Source organism: Trichosurus vulpecula, chromosome 6, assembly GCF_011100635.1.
Source record: "Trichosurus vulpecula isolate mTriVul1 chromosome 6, mTriVul1.pri, whole genome shotgun sequence".
NCBI classification, from domain to species: Eukaryota; Metazoa; Chordata; class Mammalia; order Diprotodontia; family Phalangeridae; genus Trichosurus; species Trichosurus vulpecula.
Window position 1 is genome coordinate 158517882 of NC_050578.1, and position 22773 is coordinate 158540654.

At 35.1% G+C, this 22773-nt stretch overlaps 1 protein-coding gene across 2 annotated transcripts in view; it reads right to left on the bottom strand.

Moving 5' to 3' along the window:
• DCUN1D4 (defective in cullin neddylation 1 domain containing 4) overlaps positions 1 to 22773 on the bottom strand; it is a 94714-nt gene that overhangs the window by 60628 nt on the left and 11313 nt on the right. The window contains exons 2-3 of one of the 2 annotated variants that reach the window (XM_036764109.1): positions 11340 to 11410; positions 11151 to 11190 (exon numbers count right to left, since the gene is read on the bottom strand). The exons of the other annotated variant lie outside the window; for it this stretch is intronic. Of the exons in view, the coding sequence (XP_036620004.1) occupies positions 11151 to 11190; positions 11340 to 11410 (111 nt within the window). The remainder of the gene's footprint in view (positions 1 to 11150; positions 11191 to 11339; positions 11411 to 22773) is intronic. 2 annotated transcript variants of the gene reach the window in all.

A 22773-nucleotide genomic window follows, 5' to 3' on the forward strand; every position in this document is an offset into this window, starting at 1 on the left:
TTTATTTTTTTTTGCCTTTATCATATCGTTGTCATTGTATAAATTCTCTTGGTTCTGCTCACTTCATTCTGACTCAGTTCATACAAATCTTCCCAGGTTTCTCTGAAACCATCCCCTTTCATAATTTCTTACAGCACAACAGTATTCCACCTGTGAATACCACTCCCCAATTGATGGGCATCCCCACACTTTCCCATTGTTTGCCACTTCAAAAAAAGAGCTTATATATTTTTTGCATCGTTAAGAGTTTATTTTGCAGGACTGATCCCTTGCTCAATCTGTCCTTTCTCTAATTCCCCTTTCCCTATTTTCCTGTTGAGTGAAACATATTTCTGTACCCAACTGTATATTTCCCCCTCCCATGATGAGGTTCGTATGTCAGCTTCTCTCCTCATCTCCTCATTGGTATAGACGTGTACTTGTACATCCTAATTACGACATAACTTTCCCTAATCTTCTTTCTCCTTCTCCCCTATTTTATTCCAATTCTCATCTGTCCAAGTCTAAGATCTTCAAGACATATCAAAACTACTCCTTGGTCTTATCTAATTAAATTGGGCTCCATCTATCATCCCTGATGATAAGGGTCAGAGGGGAAATGTATTATCTCCCAATATTTTAATGTAAATAAATCCCTTTTCATTGTTTATTCATGTTTACCTTTTTATGTTTCTATTAACTCCTGTGTTTTAACTTCAAAGTTTCTAGATAACTCTGGTTATCTTTTTATTAAAGTTCATCTATTTTCCCCCCTGTAGCATTATACTCAGTTCTGGTGGCTCTCAGTCAATAAGCATTTATTAAGTACATACTATGTGCCATGCCCTGTGCTAAGCACTGAGGATACAAAGAAAATTAAAAGACAATCCCTTCTGTGAAGCAGCTTACATTGTAATGGGAGAGACAACATGTAAACAACTATGAAGAGTCACAACAATCCAGTTTATCAATAACAGTGGAACCCTTTAGTAAATAACTCTTGACACTGATTCTTGAAATGGGATGAAACAGCATCAGGTTATTTTATTTTAATGGATTCACATATATGTCAAAGTCGATATTCTTCGAAGAGTACAGATCCCAAACCATCCATATCTTCTCATTCTATATGATTCTTGTTCATATCCTCCCATTAATCTTTGATAAAAGATCTACCCAATGCCCTTGACTTCTAGGATTTTTACTAATTCAAGGAGAGCACACAGGTTTTGTATGTGTATTCCCCTTCTGCTGCTACGAGCCTGGTGCATGCCCATTTCCTAAATGATCATTTTATACCACTTGCACAAGTCATCATTGGTAATAATACGTGGCCTATTTTATGCCTACCATAAATCTCTCCAAAGCTCTGTGTCCCTCAGATTTTGATTCTGCAGAGATTGTGGGGTTATAGCACCTGTTACAGCTATATAGCACCAAGGGGAAAAATACTGATGTCAAAAGGATTTGTGTCAAGAAACAATTCGTGATCACTGAAAGCACTATGTTCTGTCCCAAAGAAAGGGACAGGGATTTGCCATAGTGGCTAGTACGCTGGGCCTGGAATTAGGAAGATTTAAGATCCAGCTTTATTGTACTTATCTTTATTGTTCTCAGTATGATCCTAGGCAAGTCACCTAATACTTGCCAGCCTCAGTCTCCTCAACTGTAAAATGGGGATAACAGCAGCACACAATTTAAAATGCTGCTGTGAGGATCAAAATGAGATATTTGAATAGCACTTAGCAGAGTACCTGGCATGTAGTAGGCTCTATATAAATGCTTATTCCTTTTCCTTCCCCAAACATAATTAAGACGACTCTGTATTTATACAATTCTGAGCCCCAGTTTGCTGTCTATCTGCAGTGCATATTTAAAATATAATAAAATTTTAAATAAAAATTGCCTGTCCAACTGTATATCATAGCTTAGACCAGAGGTGTCAAACATGCTACCGGGCCCAAACCAGATTAAAATGTGTAACAAGCAAATATTTAACAAAACAAAAACACAAAAGGACATAGATAATGTTAACGTATGGTTTTCCAGGTCATTATGGCAGGCCATAGGAATCCTTCTATTTGAGCTTGATGCCGCTGGTCTACACAATGGGCATTCCTCATTCACATGGTTATGCCTGTGTGGATAATAAATTCAACCAACAAACGATTTAAACTTCAAGAAGTTGATCTTTTAGCGGTCCTCTCTTTTAGTGTCCCCCTCACCACTAGTGCCACTGCCAACACAATCACAATTCAATGCAAACCAGGTTCCCCCTTCTGCTCCCTTTAAAACAATGTTTCTGTCCCACTGAGAAAGCTCTGCAGTATTCTGGAGCTTGATGTAATTAATTAGCACAACTGGCATCTGAAAACAAGAGCACCAGGAGGACACCTCACCATTTATATATAATACCTCTTGCATTTGGACTCGGTGTCTATCATCCCTCATGACAGCAGCAAATACTTTGGCAAGCATGTTTCTTCCTGTTTTGTGGACTGCGATGCTTTTTTTAAAATGAATTTTCTTCTTTTATCACCTTAACATCAACAAATATGAGCATTTCAATATAAAAAGAAAAAAGACTATATATGAAACTATGAACTTTTATTTAGTGTTTCAATTATGTTCAATTTAACATGACAGTAAGAAAACTACACTGTTTTTATGTCCCCTTCTGAATGTCTTTCTGCTGGTTCTATGCATTTTTAAAAATATTTCATTGACACTTTTCGTTCTTTCCTTTTCTTGGCCTTTCACTACTTGCCAATTTCACCCCCAATTCACAACCACCTCCAAACAGGACCTTGTAGAAAATAAGTATAGGCAATCAAACAAATTCATACAGTTGTATCTGAAAATATATATATCATTCTGCAGCTCCAGTCTATCACTTCTCTGCCAAGACATAGGAAACACAGTTGATCAGTCTTCTGAAGTCATAATCGATCATTGCAGTATTCACAGTTCTGAAGTCTTCAAAAGTAGTTTTCCTTTATATTACTGTAGTCATTGTATAAATTGGACCCCCGGTCCTGCTCACTTCACTCCGCATCGGTTCATAAAAGTCTTCCCAGCTTTCCCTTAGTCCATCCCTTTTATCGTTCTTTGTGACACAGTAATATTCCATTTACCAAAATTTGCTTAACCATTCCCACTGAGCATCAATTTGTTTTAAATTCTTTATTACCACAAAAATTATTTTCATAAATATTTTTGTACCTACAGGTCCCTTTCCTCTGAATTTGACCTCTTCAGGATATACAACTAGAATAAGTACTGCAGGGTCAAAGGATACACACAGTTTAGTGACTTTGGGGATATAGTACCAAATTGCTTTCCATGCATTAATGTATTGTGCTATGCTTGTCCTCCCACAAGCCCTCCAACAATTCCCATTTTCCTTTACTGTCACCTTTGCCAATCTGATGGGTATGAGGTAGAATCTCCGAGTATTATAGCTGTTGTTACAGGACAACTATTTACAAAGATACCCTCTGCCATGTGAGTTAGACTAATTTTTCCCAGAAAGAACCACCTGATTGGCCCCTGGGAAAAAGCTCCATCAACCCAGCTTCCTCTGGCCATGATGTGGCTTCTTGGTACCCTCAGGTGTAAAGGTATAAAAAGGCCCACCTATGTGGAACTGGGGCCCTTCAGATTTGGCAGTTATCACACTACCACATAATCAGACATGTTTCCATGTGCAGGTAAAAGAGGGCGAGTCTAATCAAGCTAAGTGCTGTAGTATCCTTGAACCTCCTTTTGTTAACTACTGAATGACCTATGAGTGTCTCATTTAACTCCCAACATCAAATCTAAACTAAGGAAGTCTTGAAGTCAGGTCTACCCACTATAGTTGCTGATAGTTCATATTTCTTCTTTTGAAAATTGCTTGATTGTATCTTTTAACCATTTATTTAGTGAAAGATAGTTCTTATATATTTTTTATCAATTTCCCATATATCATGAATGTCAGATCTTTACCAACACCAAACCTAAAGCCTATCCATTACTGTTGTTGATGGCTTGCACTTCTTCTTTTGAAAACTGATCATATGTACCTTTTGATCATTTACTGAGGGGGGAAAAGTGCTTGTTCTTATATATTTGGGCCAATCCTTTATTATCTTAGCTATACAACCTTTATTTGAGAAAATTACTGTAATGATTTTTCCAGTTAATTGTTTCCTTTCTTATTCTAACTGAATTCATTTTATCCATCAATGAAAAACAATTAGTGGGAAAACTTTTCGATTTAATGGAATCAAAACTGTCCCTTTTACCCTTTATGATTATCTCTAACGCTTATTTGATCAGAAACTGTTATACATCCATAGCTATGAAAGATATTTTCTTCCCTTCTCTTCTAACTTGTTTTTAATGTGACCTTTTACATTCAGGTCAAGTATGCACTTGGAACTTATTGAGATATGTGAAGTAAGATGTTGATCTAAACTTAATTTCTATTCTACTAGACTACTTTCCAGTTTTAACAGAAGGTTTTGTAGAAAAGGAAATCTACCCTATTAGTTGGGAGTCTTGTGCCGATTAAACAGTATTCTAATATTCTCTGTTTCTTCTGTAGCTTATTTACCTAATCTGTTCCAATGAGCTACTTTCCTATTTTTTAAATCAATTTTGAATAATTTTTATGATTACTGCTTTGCAATGTTTGAGATCTGGAATTGCCAGGCCTGTTTCCTTACCACTTTTTTTTTAAATCATTTCCCTAGAGATTCTTGACTTTTTCTACCTTCAAATGAACTATTATTATTTATCCTAGTTCTATATTTTGACTGATACCACACTAAATAAGTAAATTAATATATAAACAATTTACAGATATATGTAATTATTATAACAGCCCCACCATGACCAATTAATCTTTCTAATTATTTCAAACAGAATAAGCATTAAGCACCTACTATATGCCAAGCACTATGCTAAACTAATATTTATAAACATTATCTCATTTTATTTAAATCTTCATTTATTTCTGTAAAGACTATTCTGTAGTGTCTCGGTAAATGGAATGCTGAATATTTTATATATTCTGTAGTTATTTTCAACAGTTCTTTTTTCATCTCTAAGTTTCATTGTGAATATTAAAAAATGCTGATGATTTTTGTGGTTATATTTCCATATCCTACTAGAAAAAGTAATAATTTTATTTCTCTTTTGCCTGCATTTATTCCCTTAATTCCTTTCTCTTATTATGATAGCTAGTATTTCAAGAACTATATAAAAATAGTGAGGTAACATATACATGTGTATACACACACACACACACACACACACACACACACACACACACACACTTATTTTAACCATTATCTTACTAGAAAAGCCTCTAGCAATTGATTACAAATTGATTCTAGCTCATGGTTTGTATACTCTTGTTCTGAAGTATCACAATTATGAAGAACATTAAGTTTCCTTCCCCTTATTTCTCATTTCTTTCCAGGTATCGCCTTACTCCCCCTTCCCTTTCTTCACCCTCTTAAAACCAACAAGATAGAAGAAAATTATCCGTAGGCCCTATATTTGGGGTTTTTTTTACTCTTTCTGTGAAGTTTGGAGGCAATGGGATTCTTGACAGATATTTTTTCCTGCTATTGGAATATGTAAGTATTTAATCATCATTTAGGTCCTTTCAATTGCTCCAATGTATTTACCTTTCAAGATTTCTCATTTCCAGGGTTTGCATTTCAAAGATTTTCCAAGCTCTACAAGGAAGGATTGTAAACAAGGCAAATTCTAAGGGGTACCAGAAATAACAGAACAGCAGCAAGAAATTCTGGAATGTTATGGCAGAAAAATGAGAAAAAAAATAAAGAATAAATAATGGAAATTGGGGCTGAAATTAAGGCAAGTGAGTTCTCAAAGAAAAATTAATAAAAACCAACAAGGGCATAGAAAACTTGGAACACACAGTAAAGTAAAAGAAAAATAAATGGCTGATATGGTCGAAGAAAATTTAGCAAAGCAGAATCAAAAAACAACAAAAAACAACATTGGAAGAACACATGAGTTCTTTACAAGTCAAAGCAACTGTCACAGAAGTAATTTAAGGCTAACTGATCTCCTAGAAACATAGGATTAAAAGCCTGAATATAGCAAAAAGTTGGGGAAAAGTTCCTATTATCTCAAAGACAAATTAACAGAAGGAAATTCAAGAAAACTGCCCAGATGTACAAAGGGCACAATACTGATCAATAAAATCCATAGGTTGCCATCACAAAGAAACGATAAGTTTCAGTTAAATTCCATCATTTCAATGTCAAACAACAAATGTTACAATCAAGCGAAGAGCCTAGGAAGATCAAAAATCAAGGAAAATCAAAGCCCAGGACTATTATTCATCTACAAAGAATCAAAGAAATTGGAATATAACATTCTGAAAAGCAAAAGAAATCGGGATGCAGTCAAGAATAGCATTATCTGACAAAGCTGATCAAAGTCATCAAAGCAAAAAGATGAATTTTCATTAAAAAGTATGCGAGCCTTTACTGCCCCCCCAAACAGATATGCCAGCCATTGTTATGAAAACACTTCAAACAAGCTAAAGATCATATCATTAAAAATTTAGAAAAGAAAGAGATCACATATACTTTCCACATCCATGTGTACGTTGTTGTTCATTCATTCAGTCCTGTCCAATTCTTCATGACCCCATGGATGGGTAGGAATGTATTCTTAACCAAACAAGGGATATAGGCAATTACAAAAGATAAAATAGATAACTTTGATGATATGAAACTGAAAAGCTACAGGACAACTGAATTAACACCTAGTATAGGAAGGGAAATTTCTCTGATAAGGAGCTGATATCCAAAATATATAAACAATTTACAGATATATGTAATCAAAAATTATTCCCCAATAGAGAAGTAGTCAAAGACTACGAACAAAGTATTAACAACAGAATGCTCCAAATCAAGAATACTACGAGAAACACAGGTCAAAACAATCCTGAGATGTTACTTCACACTGAAAACTGGCAAAGATGGCAGAAGAACAAGAATAGTCAATGTTGGAGAGGTTCTAGGAAGATAGAGGGGCACACTAATGAATTGTTGGGATTGTATAATAAATATATTTATGATCAGTAAAAACCATTTTGTAAAGCAATTTGGAGTTATGCAAATAAGTAACTAAAATGTAAATACCTTTTAACCTGCTTAACTATCAGGCTTATATCCTAAAGAGGATATTGGTAAGAACAAAGTCTTCATATATATCAAAATATTTACATTACTTTTTTGTGATAGCAAAGAATAAGAAACAAAGTAGACGTCCATCAGGGAATAGTTAAACAAAATTATGGTACATGAATGAAATAGAATATGACTGTGCTGTAAGAAATGATGAATATGAAGAATACGGAGAAGCAAAGAAATATCTACATGAACTGATGCAGCATACCTAAGTTCAAGAAAACAATATACATGACTATAATAATGTAAACAGAAAGAAGCACAAAAAAAATTAAAGTGAAAGTTACAAAATTACAAAGAAGCAGGGTTCCAAAGAAAATGAATATGAAGAATACAGAGAAGCAAAGAAAGATCTACATGAACTGATGCAGCATGAAGTTCAAGAAAACAATATACATGACTATAATAATGTAAACAGAAGGAAGCACAAAAAAAATTAAAGTGAAAGTTACAAAATTATAAAGAAGCATGGTTCCAAAGAAGAGATTGAGAAGTCATCTAACACCCCACCCATCTGCAAAGGTGAAAAGAATATTATGTAGATTTTCAAACTTCTGTAACGTATTGATCTGTTTTGCTAATTATTTTTCTCTTTTTCTTTAAAGAATATTATTTCTTATATGGAATGACTGGGAGGAGAAATCTTATAAGGGGAAGTTTTGGAGACTAAAAAAAAAGACATCAATAAAAATGCACTTAAAAACCAAAAAAGAGAAAAAGAAAACACTTCAAGGGGAGAAAAATAGAAAAATTAATAAGTAGCACTAACAAGAGAAGACTAAGCAGAATCAATTCCCTTATGTTTTAGAGCATGATAAGTCTATTATTTAAAAACAGATGTAACATTTGAGCCTCAAAGAGAACAAAGAAGTTATTTACAACCCCAGCATAGCATCTGACACATATTAAGTGAAAGTTGCTCTCAGGTTGCAAAAGAAGAGAGCAGGAGGGTGGAGTATTTGATGTACTCCTGCCTATCTCAGATTCAAAAGGAGAGCAGATAACCATCTTAACTTGCCAGAAGCACTATGGAAGTAAAAGTCAAGGGCAGTAGTGGTCAGAAGAGGATGGAACAAGAATCTCTTCTAGGAAAAAGAATGATTAAAAGAATGCCAAGGAGAATGATAAAGGAGGGGACCTCAGTGGATTTCACTTCAGAAGATACCCTTCTCCAAGGGTCTCTAAGTATTTCATTCTACCACAGTGGGCATATGGGCACCCACTCAAAGTTGTCTAGTATCTAGGATGGCCTGGGGACACAGACCAAAAGGTAAGATGCCCCGACGTCAGGAAAGGCAATTAGAGAACAGACAGTCATGGAGTAAAACTGAGTCCTGTGACATAGAAAATAGTAGCATCTACCATACAGATTGCCTCCTTCATGAATTAATATTTCTCAGAGAGAGGTTTATCAGAAGACTCCTCAAAAACAACAAAACTTAAGGAACCAAAAAAAAAAAAAGATGAGGAGGGCAGTAAGGGGTGAGATAGGCAAACTCACCAATAAATGAACGAGACCAATAAAGCATGCTCTAACAGATCACTAATCATGGATCATATCTGGGGGTCACAGAAGTCAGATATTTCAATGATGCAGCTATATTACCAAAATAGGCCAGAATGCACTAGTGTGGCAAAGGCAATAGCAAAAAAGACAGGAGATACATCCAGAGTCTAATTAACTAGTCACAGTCCTAACAGTTGTGGGAGAAAGGAGAAAGAATTTAGATTGGGGCCACTTAGATGCAAAACTCCAGGGAGCCTTTTAAAAACCAAACACAGCCACACTTGTTTTCCCTCAAGCCTGAATCTCCTACTTACTTTACCCTCTTATTTGAATTCTCATTGTTTTTCCAGGTGCCAAGGGTCAATTAGATTATCTTCCTAACCCATAGATCTGTCTCCTTTTCAACCAAATGGTTCCCTTAATACAGTTACTGCCACCATCAAAATCCAATCCAATGTAATCTTGGCTCCCCCACCCCTACCCCCGCACCCACCCTTTTGAAGCAACAGGATTTTGTCCCACTGTCACATCTGGCTTCTGTGACCTCATGTCACAGAATACCAATGGTGATGTTTTTCAGATGACCTTAAAATGAACACCCACTTGACTCCTTCATCTCTTTGCTCCCAAACGAGGTCATCTAAAATAAAGTGTTCTATGTGTACCAATAGCTCCTGACCTGAACCTGTCACACAGCTGGTAGAAGAAAAACACTTTGTAAACGACAATCACCATAAGTGTGAGCTATTACTACTATCATCTGGAAGAGAAAAAGGAAGCAAGTATCAGAATGTTGCTTTATGGGAACTGCCACCCTTCAATTAGAATATTCACCCAAAAGGTTGTATTGATTCTCTAAATATAAAACTGGCATCTAAATATAAAAGGATTAGCGAATGTCCTCTTGCCAAATAAAATGGAAGAGAAGAACCAAGCTAAATATATCTGGTCAATAACTGTCAAGGAACAATTGGAATATGCCTAAATCTCTATGTTTCTCTTCAGATTAAAAAGTTTTGACTGAACTGACTTTCACCACACAATCAGCAGTACAGTTTGTTAGTCTTGTTAAAAATCCTAACCACAATATTTAGCAATGATCTTGGTGCAGTAGTCTTTGTACCATGCCTAATCTTCATCTTTCTTTTTAAAATTTCACCTGATATTTCAGAGTTAATACACTGAAAGGGGGATTCTCTAGTTACACTTTTTATAGCTAAGAACTTCCATAAAGACAGATCACCTCTACCTACCAACTTTTTTATGATCTACTGGTGAAACCTCAATGGTTCTACAATCTTAACCAAAAAACAGTCCCAACCCAGCATAATTTAAAAAGATATTGAAGAAGAATGTAGGACTAAAATGAAAATTTTTAATGTTTTTATGGCTAATCACTTGCCTTGTAAAACATCACAGTAAGGAGCCATAAAACTATGGGTCTTAGTCACTAAATGCAATACTCCAACATTAGCTGCTACTTCCTCTAGTCATCACATTCTTTGTTTTGTATTTCTTTCCCTCTTTACTACTAAGAAATTCAGAAAAAAATTATTTTTATTCTACTATTTCAGGAACAAATTCATAGTTGAAAAGTGATCAAGCAAATTCCAAACACGGCTCACTGAAAATCTTCAAAGAAAATTGGCATTTGGGGAATATTATGATCAGTTTCATTTTTTTAATGGCGGATTCTATACACTTTGAATATTATGCATAAAGAATCAAGAATTCTTTATCTTGCCTATTCCAAATCATGGCAAAATGAAGATATTTAAATACACGGAAAACAATCATTCCAATCATCATAACTACTTAAATTCAATCTTCAAAAAATAAACTCTTTACTTTAAAATTAGTTTTATGTATTATAGAATATTCACAAAATAGTTTAATAAAGTTAATTTACCTTTAAACCACCATAAAAACATCCAGCCTTACATTAATACTGCTGAGTAGCACTTCCTTAGTCATGAATTAGGGCAACAGAATAGACTTCCTGTTGGGAAGCAGCAGTGACACACTAAAAATTCTCTTCAGTTACTGAGACATGAAAATATTAATAGATTGAAAACAGAGTTTACCACTACACATAATATAAAAACATGTATGCTTTTTCTCACACCTTTATTATAATTTTCCAGAAGGAAGGTTAAATATTAAAAAGTATGATTATATACAGCATGGTGTAGTGGATAAGGGAATAAAGAAGCCAGTCTCAAAGTCAGGAAGACCTGGGTTCAAGTCCTTCCTCTGATACATCCAGGCCATCTGACCTTGGGCAAGTCATGGAACTTCTTGGGGGGGGGCCCCCAGACAATTCTCAAGAGTATTATCTGCAGAAGGTGCTGATCTGCATTGGCAGAGGAAGTTCCTCTCCTGGAGCTCCCTACACCAATGAAATCACAAGTCTTGACCCCAAAATTTAGTTTTTATATATATACCTGTCTGGTGATCGTCTTGCCCAACGTCTTCTGTTAAATTCTGCAAGAAATAGTTTTGCTATTATCAATAAGTCACATATCAAGCTTTGTAATTCAACATTTTCATGAACATCTAAATATATATTGACTTTCATAATCCCTCCCAAAATCTCTTAAATAATTATTTTTGTTTTTATTATATTTACTTACCAGCTTATTAAGGGTGTGATAAATCTTGTGAATATTTGCCAGTGTTGAGAGATGAGAATTCAACTGAAAGTCTTTAAAAGAAACAAAAATCAGTTTCATTTATTTCCCATGCCCCAAAACAAGGCTGTGTAACTTCAGAAGTCAAACTAAATAAAAATTCTGATACTAGCTAAATACTAACTTACAAAACTCAATATACAGCCATCTTACTTTCTAGAAATCAAATAATTCTCAACCTAATGTTAATACCTAAATTCTAAGACCTTATATTAAAGCCAATGTAGTTTCTATATGAATCCTATTAAGTTTAAAATAAAAATATATTTAAATGGCAAAATCATGCCAGTCATGCAACTGAAATGAAAGAAAAGTACTATTAAGCTTAGGAAAACAAGCCCCATAAAATGAAAATATAGGGTCCTGGAGAGCAAAGCACACACTTTCCTTTTTCCCTCCCCAACAACCATTAGCATATTAGGTACTCACTCACCAAACAGGAAGACAGTTGAAAACGTAATAATTATGGTTTTCTTAAGTGTATTAACTTGTGGTAATGGTGGTTGTTTTTCAAACAACCACATATGAGTGGTTGCTATGCACCAGAATGTATTTCCAACCCAAAAAATTCATAAAGCCTTACTATGCCAGCACCTTAATAATTTGTAGTGAGAGCCTGGAATCCTAAAACACTGTAGTTATTTCCTATATCTAAAAATATCACTCAAAACCACAGTGCTTAATATGGCTTATCAGAAATGAAAGGGACAATATTTATTTTTTGTTTTTTGGAGGGGGAAGGCAGGGCAATTGGGGTTAAATGACTTGCCCAAGGTCACAACAAAGTGTGTCAAGTGTTTGAGGTCAGATTTAAATTCAGGTCCTCCTGACTCCAGGGCCTGCACTCTACTCACTGAGCCACCTAGCTGCCCCAAGGGACAATATTTAAATTCTGGATGTGCAACTTACTACCTATGTAACCCCAGACAAGTGATTTAATTTCTTTAGGCCTCAGTGTCCTCATCTATAAAAATGAAGGGACAGGAAGGTGAATAATCTCTAAAGTCCCTTCTTAGCATATTCTGAGCCTATGTACAAATATTGACGATACAAATCCTCCTCAATAATAAAACCTATGTCCTTCTCTCAAAAAAAAAAAAAAGTCCCTGTAAAGGCATGCCTTATTGCAATACTCCAAATCAAATGTTCTTCCTCTTTTTATGTGTGTCATGGAGCCTTTGGCAGTCTACAGACCCCTGCTCAGAATAGTGTTTATATGTACATAAAATACATAGGACTACAAAGGAAACCAATTATATATTGAAATAATTTTCCAGATCTATGCTTTTAAGTTCACAGATCTCAGGTGAAGAACTCCTGCTCCAAATGTTACTAATCTATCCAGAAACAGTGTGCTAAAAAAAAAAAAAAAAAGCAGAACCTCCCTACCACACTGGAGAATTTTGTTGGACAAGTCCAACTGAAATGGCAGACACACCACCAATCAATAGAACAATAAGCATTTATTAAGTACATGCTATATGGCAGGCACTGTGCTAGGCTGCAGACTTAGAAATACAATAATTCAGAGACACTTGTATAGGATTAGATTCTTCTGTAGTTCTGGCTCCAACTATTAACCTACAAATTAGGCTGAAAGGGTAAAACATTTTTAAAAATTCCTTTTTTCCCCTCCCTCTCAGAGCTTTAACTATTCATAAAAACCATGAGAAATCTTAGTTTAGAGCATATATGGACAATAAAATCAAGTCATTCAGTTGTGTATGATTCTTCATGACCCCATTTAGGGTTTCTGTGGCAAAGATACTGAAGTGATTTGCCATTTCCTTCTCCAGCTCATTCTACAGATGAGGAAAACTGAGGCAAACAGCAGCGACTTACCCTAATATATATCTGAGACCACATCTGAACTCAGGTTTTCCTGACTCCAGTCTATCCATTTTGCCACCTAGCTGCCCAACAGAATTAGATAGGCTGATGATATGATCAATGAACCAGCATTTGTTAAGCTCTTAAGCAAGAGGCCTTTATTTGGCAAGCTTAACTCACAAGGCAAGGATGTGTGGCATAGCTGGAAGTAGCCAAGGGCATAAGGAAAGGAGCTAAAATACATAGGGCACCTTGGGTGTCAGGACAGAAGGTGAGAGTACATAATGGCCCCAAAAAAAGGCTGCCTCCAGAACTTGGGGACAGTGTTAAATCATACTCTCACCATTCTTCCCATCAGAAATGATGAAAGAAGAGTGGGGTGCTTTATAGGGAGGGATAGGGTCTCACTCTAATGTGTCTGATTTGCTTCCCACCTTTAATGTCACAAGCAGTGGCCTAATCAGCAAGGTTGCATAGAAGATGTAAATTTTGTAAGTTTTCTGAAGAATTTCAGAAAAGGAAAGGGGTCTCAGGCAGAAGACGGTGAGTCCAGAAAAGAGAGAACCTGTCCCAAGAAAGACTAGATCCCAGCCAACAATATTAGCTCCCCTGACACCTACAAAACCATGTTTTGATTCAAGTATTCCAAGCTTAGAATCCAAAAGAAAAACAAAATTCAAAAAACTGATATATACAAAGAAATGAATATTCAGAATAACCTATTACGTAAGTGGATTAAACTGAAATAGAAATGTCCAAACACCAGGTATCTGAAAGGGTCTGATTTGCCCACAACACTTTTATGATGGCAGTCTAGACATGGGAAGAAGGTAAGGCACCAAGGAACCCTAACACCTTGCCAGAATACAGCTTGTATTTTTAAATGGGAACCCATAGAAAGATTAGGTACAATACACAGAATTCAATTTTACAGACTTGTAGGCTAGAAAATCCATGTGCTATTGTAGTAATTCTTTCATTTCTTTTCCTATCCAAGATCTTGTACCTCTTCCTGAACCACCATCTCAGCCCAATCCAGTGGGAAGGGGGGAAGGTATCAGATTGTGGCAGAGTGTAAAAATTAACTTCTCCAAGGTTTTCCATGATAAAGACTTTTCATAGACAGACTCCACAGTTTCTCATTTTGTGAATAAAGGACATTATTTTGCTTCATAGAAATTTGCAACTTCAAGTGGTATCCTTCCTAAGTTTGAGAAATGTAAATGAATTAAGAATGCTCAGGAATAGAATATAGATGCATACAAACATCTGTACAGATATACAGGATGGTCCAAAAGTCTAACATGACAGGATGACTTTTGGACCACCCTGTATTAATAAGTAAAGCTTTTATCCCCTCACTATGATTCTTGTGTATGAGAACTTTATTCCCTCTCCCCTACTCTGAGTTAAAGTTGAATTCCAAAGGAAAAAAACAGTAAGTACTTCTGGTAAGGTCACAGATTCCTCCATCTAAAGAACAACCCAAGGCTATATTCCTAGCATTTGCCAGAAAATTGGCATATACCTTGTTAAGTGTTAACTGCCTGTTACTTTTTACATTCATCCCCAAAGACCAGCCCACAAGGTAAAGTCTCTCCCTCTTTGCCCAATAACTTCATAGATAAGTGTCCATCTAGACCCTAACATCTCCATAGCACCTAGCACCATAGGTTAAGATCCCCTTTTTTAGCTAACCTTCAGTATGTCAGGGAATATTTCACTCAAACACTTATTTTCCTTCAACCAGTTCAACAGCTCTGGAAGCAGAGGGAGTAGATTAATGAACACCTTGTTCTATCAATCACCATCCTGAAACTCCCCCCAAAAGAGGGAACCTCTCTAACATGCCAAAGACAGGCTTTTTGTCTTACACAGAAGGAAAGATGAAAAGCCATCTGGTGAACTTCCATACCTCTGGAATTTAGAAACAGATCTGAAAGCCTGTAGTATCCCAAACTATCATCTATAGCCAGTCCTAAAGAATATCGTTAATAAACTTCCTTTGGACACAGAAGTCTCATGCATGGGTTTGTTCTTCCCTTCCCTCATGCAAACACAGAATACCACATAGTCTCTTATTTGGGGAGGAATTTTCTGACAAATGTAGGAATAAACGGCTAGGACAAACTGATAGAGGTTCTTTCTTACTTTGAAACTGTTCAAACTCAGAGAACCCTCGGGTCCGATCGCTGTAGTGGGTGGTTCTAATTCAGAGAAGGAGTGTGTGCCTGGGTACAGGAATCCCACCATGGAAGAGGAAATTTCAAGAGTAATCAGTCTATCAATTTTTGACGTGAGATAAAACAAAAATGAAATAAAAAATAAATTCACAGTGATAATGCCAAATTTTTTAATTGAAATCTTGTTCACTACTCATGGTAAATAATATGGACTTGAAATCTGAGATTTTGTGAAGGTGAAGAAGTTGAAGTAAAGATCAAATAAAAGTTAATGCCTATGATAGCAGGAAAAACCAAATTCACAAATTCTGTTTATATTTCAAATCTAATGCTAATTTGAATAATTGATATTTTCTAATTAGATATTTCCATAAGTATAAACTTAGCTTCTTGATCCAAAATAAGGGTTTCTGAAATGGAAATTCTATTTCATTCATGAATGGCTAGTAAGAAAAGGAAAAACCTTTATCAAATAAATTATATAAAGGGTAAACAAAAGATAATTCAACAAATCAGCAAATATTTTACTGAGCTCCCACTAATTTTCTAATTGTTCACCCTTGTCCACTTTATAACCTACTTTGCTATGAGGAAAACTGTAACCATTTGTATTTTGAAAGTGTGTGTGTGTGTGTATGTATGTATATATGTATGTATGTACCTATGACAGGAAGGAAAGGAAAGGAATAAACATTTCTATAGTGCCTACCATGAGCCAGGCACTGTGCTAATAAGCACATTACAAATATTATCTCATAACAACAACCCTGAGAGGTAGGGACTATGATTATCCCCATTTTACAGTTGAGGAAACTGAGATGGACAGGAGGTAAGTGACTTGCCAAAGATCATGCATCTAGTATGTAAGGTTGTATCTGAACTCAGGTTTTCCTGACTCCACGCCCAGTGCTTTCTCTCTTCTGCCAGCACCAGATCTAGCATGCAAGGCCCTTGAGGCAGAGATGATTGGGGTTTTGCCTTTTTATTCCCAATTCTTAAACATTTGTTGTTCAGTCATTTTTGATTCTTGTGTCTGACTCTTCATGACCCCATTTAGGGTTTTCTTGGCAAAGATACGGAAAGAGGTTTGTCATTTCCTTCTCCAGCTCATTTTACAGATGAGGAAACTGAGGCAAAGAGGGTTGAGTGACTTGCCCAGGGTCACACAGCTAGTAAATGTGAGGCCACATTTGAACTCATGAAGATGAGTTACATGTTTACTGAATTAAAAATAAGTGAAATTAATGTGCCATTTTCAAGTTTTCTTAGATACATCCTTTTATTCAATTCTCTCAGTAACCTATGGCATGTAATATATGCATTATTACTCTTATTTCACAGATAAGGAAACACAAACTGAGATGTGATGAGACTTTCCTGGGATCACACAACTTTTGTCTGAGGTACCATCAAACCCAGGTAATCTTTTTTTTTTGGTTTTTTAATTTATTTTGTTATTATTTAATATTTTTAGTTTTCAACATTGATTTCCACAAGATTCTGAGTTATAAATTTTCTCCCCATCTCTACCCTCCCCCTTACCCCAAGATGGCATGTATTCTGATTGCTCCTTTCCTCAATGTGCCCTCCCTTCTGTCACCTCACCCCTCTCCCCCTTGTAGGGCAAGATAGATTTGTACACCTCACTGCCTGTATATCTTATTTCCCAGTTGCATGTAAAAACAACTTTTTTTTAACATTTGTTTTTAGAACTTTGAGTTCCAAATTCTTTCCCTTCTTCCCTCCCTACCCACCCTCCTTGAGAAGGCAAGCAATTCAACATAGGCCATACACGTATCATTGTGCAAAACATTTCCATAACAGTCACGTTATAAAAGACTAACTATATTTCCCTCCATCCTATCCTGCCCCCCTTTATTCAATTTTTTCCCTTGACCCTGTCCCTTTTCAAAGGTGTTTGCTTTTGATTACCTCCTCCCCCAATCTGCCCTCCCTCAATCTGCCCTCCCTTCTATCATAAACCCAGGTACTCTTGGTCATAGAATCTAGAAAAAGGTACAAATGCAATTTATTTGGGGAAAAGACTCTGTTACCTATGTAACACAGGAAAACCTCAGAAGTATTAAGGATCTAGAAGGACATATTAGATTCACTAGGATCTTACTTCTAAATTTTAATGAAAAATCAACCTAGCAAATAAACAAGAAAAAACTCAGTTCTGAAATTTTTATATAAAGAAAATTTTCATTGTATGAAAGATGAAAACTGCATTTTTCTTTGCCTGTGGTAAATGAATTTTGTTGCTTTACAAAATGACACCACCCTTGAGAATTAACACCTTGTTTGCCTTGAACCTCTACAGTGGCTATATAAACAAAAGAATACAATTTTGTAAATTTGATTATTATAGAATTTTGGTGCTGGAAATGATCATAGCCAGGTAAAGTTCAACACTGAAGTTTCTTGAGAACCAGAAAAGTGACCTGTCTAGGCTTTTCACCCACAAAGCTAATCTGCACCAGAGTTTAGGAGAAGAATCCAGAATTCATTCCTGTCAAGTGCTATTTTTAGTAAACCATTCTAAAACTAATTGGAGCAAAACTTTTTATAGTAAATTATGGACATTATTACCAGAGGGGGAAAAGAGACCATACAGCAGAACCTGATCTCAAACTATACTACAAATCAGTAATTATTAAAACTATTTGGTACTGGTTAAAAAAAATAAAAGTAATCAGTGGAAAAGTTTAGATACATAAGACCCAGAAGCAACAGAACACTGATAAACTGAGAAATTCCAACATCTGGGTCTTAGGTTGGATTTATTTTTCAACAAAAACCACTAAGAAAACTGGAAAATTGGGTTTATCCCAAAATTTCACATCATATACTACAATAAGTTCCAAATGGATACATAATTTAAAGGTAATATAATAAATACGGATACAGGAAAGAATATCTCTCACAACTACATTAACAGTTTTTGACAAAGCGAGGGACAGAGGGCCTCACAGAAGATAAAATGGACTATTTTGATTATATAAAACTGAAAATTTCTCGCATAAACAAAACCAATGCATTTAAGATTAGAAGCGAAGAAGTTAACTGGGTGAAAACTTCTGTGTTAAATTTTGCTGATGAAAATATATCTAAGCTATATAGAGAACTGATGCAAATATATAAGAACAAGAATCATTCACCAAAAGATAAGTGGCCAAATAATTCTCAAAAGAAGAAAACAAAGCTATAAACAAATATGGAAAAATTCTCTATACCACTAATAATAAGGAATGTAAATTAAAATATGTTCCATCTTATACCCATTACTCATTAAATTGGCAAAGGCAAAAAAAATAGGAAAATGACAATTGTTGAAAAGGCTTTGAAGGACAGGCACACTGATGCATTGTTGCTGGGAGTTGTGAAATAGTCCAACAATTCTGCAAAACAATTTGGAACGATGTCCAGAGTCATTAAACTGTGAGTATTCCGTGACCCGGCGATACCCCAAAGAGGGAAAAGACCCACGTGTTCAAAAAGAACTATAAACAAAGTAGGAAACCATAAACTGGGAAACGGCTAAACAAATCATAGCATATGAATATGTAATTTAATACTACTACACTACAGGGAATAACAACTGAGACAGATTAGGAAAAGCTAGAAGCACTTTCATGACATAATGTAGAATGAAATAAGTCAAACCAAAACAATTTACACAATGACTATTAAAAAAATCTATAAATGAACCCTTCCCACTAAAAAATTCTCAAATAAATGAATTCTATCAAATGTTCAAAAAACCATTCCAATATTACATAAACTGTTACAAAAGGACCCAGAAAGGCACCTTATCACATTCTTTCATGACAAATATGATTTTGATACCTAAAAAGTCAAAATTGAAAAGAAAATTATATACCAATATCCCTAATGAACACTCATGCAAATATTTTAAATAAAATATTAGCAAAGAGAAACTAAAACAACACATCAAAAAATTATATACTACAACCAGATTGGATTTATACCATGGAAGCACTGTTGATTTAACATCAGGAAAACCAAAAAGATAATTAACCAAGTTAATAACAAAAACTAAAATCCTCTAACAATGGAGTAAGAAAAAGCTTTTGACAAAATATATAACCCATTTCTGTCAAAGATACTAGAAAATATAGGAGTTAGTGGACATTTCCTTAAAAGTATAAAAAGTACATATTTAAGAGCTAGCATTAAATGTAATAAGGGTAATTTGAAATCCTTTCAGATAAAATCAGGCTTGAAACAAGTATATCCACTGTCATTACTATTTGGCATAGTACTGCACTAGAAACGCAATTAGATAAGAAAAAGAAATTGAAGGAATAAGCATAGGTAAAGAAGTAAAATAATCATTTTTTACAAATGACATGACCATATGTACTCAAAAGAATCAACTAAAAATTAAATAAAAACTTTAGCAAACTTGCAGGAAATAAATCCATAAAAATCATAATCATTTCCATGTAACCAATAAAATCCAGCAGGAAAAAGATAAATTCTATTTAAAATTACTGCAAAATATATAAACTATCTGGAAATCTATCTTCCAAGACATACACAAAAACTATATAAAACAGCTGTTTATAGAAGTAAAGACAGACATAAATAATTGGAAAAATATTAAATGCTCATGGGTAGGACAGGTCAACATAATAAAAATGACAGTATTATATAAATTAATGTATTTATTCAATGTCACTTCAATCAAACTACCAAAGGATTACTTTACAGAACTAGAAAAATAATAAATTCGTATAAAAGAGGAGAAGGTCAAGAATCTCAAAAGAAATAAAGAAAAAATGGGAATGAAGGGACCCTAACAATTCTAGATCTCAACCTATACCACTAAACAGCAGTTCCCAAAATAAGGTGGTTAAAAAACAAAGAGGATAATCAGTGGAAAAGATTAGGTATACAACAAAGAAAAGCAAAGGAACCTAGTTGCCTAGTCTTCAATAAACACTAAGACCCCAGCTACTGGCACTTACTATTTGATAACTACACAAAAAGTTAGACAATAGTAATGGAAGAAATTAGATTTAGATCAATACCTCAGACCTTATGACAACATAAACTTAAAATGGATACATGAAGTAAGCATAATAGGAAGTATCATAAGCAAATTAGAGAAACATGGAAAAAATTACCTATCAGATCTGTGGATGGAAGAAACATCCATGACCAAACGGGGATTAAGATGATCACAGAAGATAAAATGTATAATTTTGATTACATAAAATTTTAAAAGTTGTGCAAAACAAATCGAATAAAGCTAAAATTAAAAGGGAAACAAATGACTGGGGAAAAGTCTTTACACCAAGTTTATCTGATTAAGGTCTCATTTCTTTCTTTTTGGAGGGGTGGGGGGGGAGGTGTTAGGCAATCACATTTAAGTCACTTGCCCAGGGTCGCACAACTAGTGTCATTTGAACTCAGGTCCCTCCTAATGCCAGGGCCAGTGCTCTATCCACTGTACCACCTAGCTGCCCCTAGGTCTCATTTCTAAGATATGTATGCAACTGATTCGAATTTATAAGAATAAGAGCCATTCCCGAATTGATAAAAGGTCTAAGGATATGAACAGACAATTCTCAAGGGAAAAAACTCAAGTACTGATAGCCATATTTTAAAAAATTCTCCAAATTACTAATAACTAGAGAAATACAAATTAAAGCAATTCTTTGGCACCACTTCACCCCCAACAGAATGGGAAAAATGACCAGAAAAGACAATGACAAATGCTGAAGGAGCTGTGGGAAAACAGGCACCTTTATCATAACAGGTTAGTGGACTTGTGAATAAGTACAACCATTGAGAAAGCAATTTGGAACTACACACAAAAATTACCGAATAGTGTGTATGCCCTTTGATCCAGCTATATACTACTGCCAGATCTACACCCCAAAGGTGAAAAAGTCCTACATGCACATAATTATTTATAGCAGCTCTTTTTGTGGTGGGAAAAAACTGAAACCGAAGGGGATGCCCATCAATTGAAGAATGAATGGCTAAACAAATTGTGGCACATGAATATAATGGAATAACATCATGCTATTAGAAATAAAGATATAGACCATTTCAAAGAAACATGTAAAAAGACTTGTATGAACTGATGCAAAGTAAGCAAAACCAGAAAACAATTTATACCATAACATCAATATTATAAAAAAAAAAAAAATAGGAGGACTTGTAGAAACCGATGGGTGAAAGGAGCAGAACCAGGTGAACAATTAATGCAATAACATTATAAAAACAGACAGCAACTTTGAAAGTTGTAAGAACTCATTTCATGAAATTCTGGTCAATGGAAGATCAAAGCAATGACCATTCATAATCCCAGAAAAATAACAAATCATGATATTCACCTCCTGACAGAGAGATGACGGATTAAATATATGAATCCACATTATTTTAACATGGACAGTGGGGGAATTTGTTTTGCTTGACTCTGCTACTTGTTAAAAAAGAATTTGTTTTTCTTTTTTTCCCCCCCAATGGGATGGGGAGTAGGAAGGAAGGAAACAAGTATTTATTAAGTGCCTACTATGTGCCAGGCACTGTCACTTTACAAATATTATCTTATTGATTCTCACAACAACCGGGGGGTGGGGGTGGGTTGATGCTATTACTTATCCCCATCTTAACAGCTGAAGAAGCTGAGACTGAGGTTAAGTTACTTGCCCAGGGTCACACAACTAGTTAGTGTCTGAGACTACATCTGAACTCAGGTCTTCCTGACTCCAAGCCTAGTACTCTATCCACTAAGCCCCCTAGCTGAGAAAGAATAGATTTGTTAATTTTTTTTAATTACTCTTTTAAAAAACAAGAATTAAAATGTAAAGGAAAAGAAAGCCCTAAGATCTAGGATCAATAGGATGAGCAAACCCAACTCAAAAATGATGAACTACCTCTTGGAAGACAGAAGAAGAACTAGAGATACAGAATGAGACAGCCAATGCAGATCTGACTTTCAGGACTAAATGTATCTGTTACAAGGGATGGCTAGGGGAGGCAGCAAGGCAGTAGAGGTAATTACTTTTAAAAGATGAAGAAAAAAAGGGAAAAGTAACAATAAATCATTTAAAATAAAAGAGAGCACAAGAAATTTCAGAAGAGGACAGACAAGCCAAGTAGTGTAAAATTTGAAAAAAATTTAAAGTTTCATGTAATGGAAATTCATGGCTACATATGTAGCATTTCTCTCTATTCTTTGTACATTGAAACATTCATGTTTGTTAATATCCAAGAGTTCCTTTGGCATCAGAAGATAGCCCTTTTGTTTTGTGTATAGTAATACTCAGGATAGCTGGTTTGTTTATAATGAAGGAAAGTAGATTTTGATTGATGAAAGGAGTAAG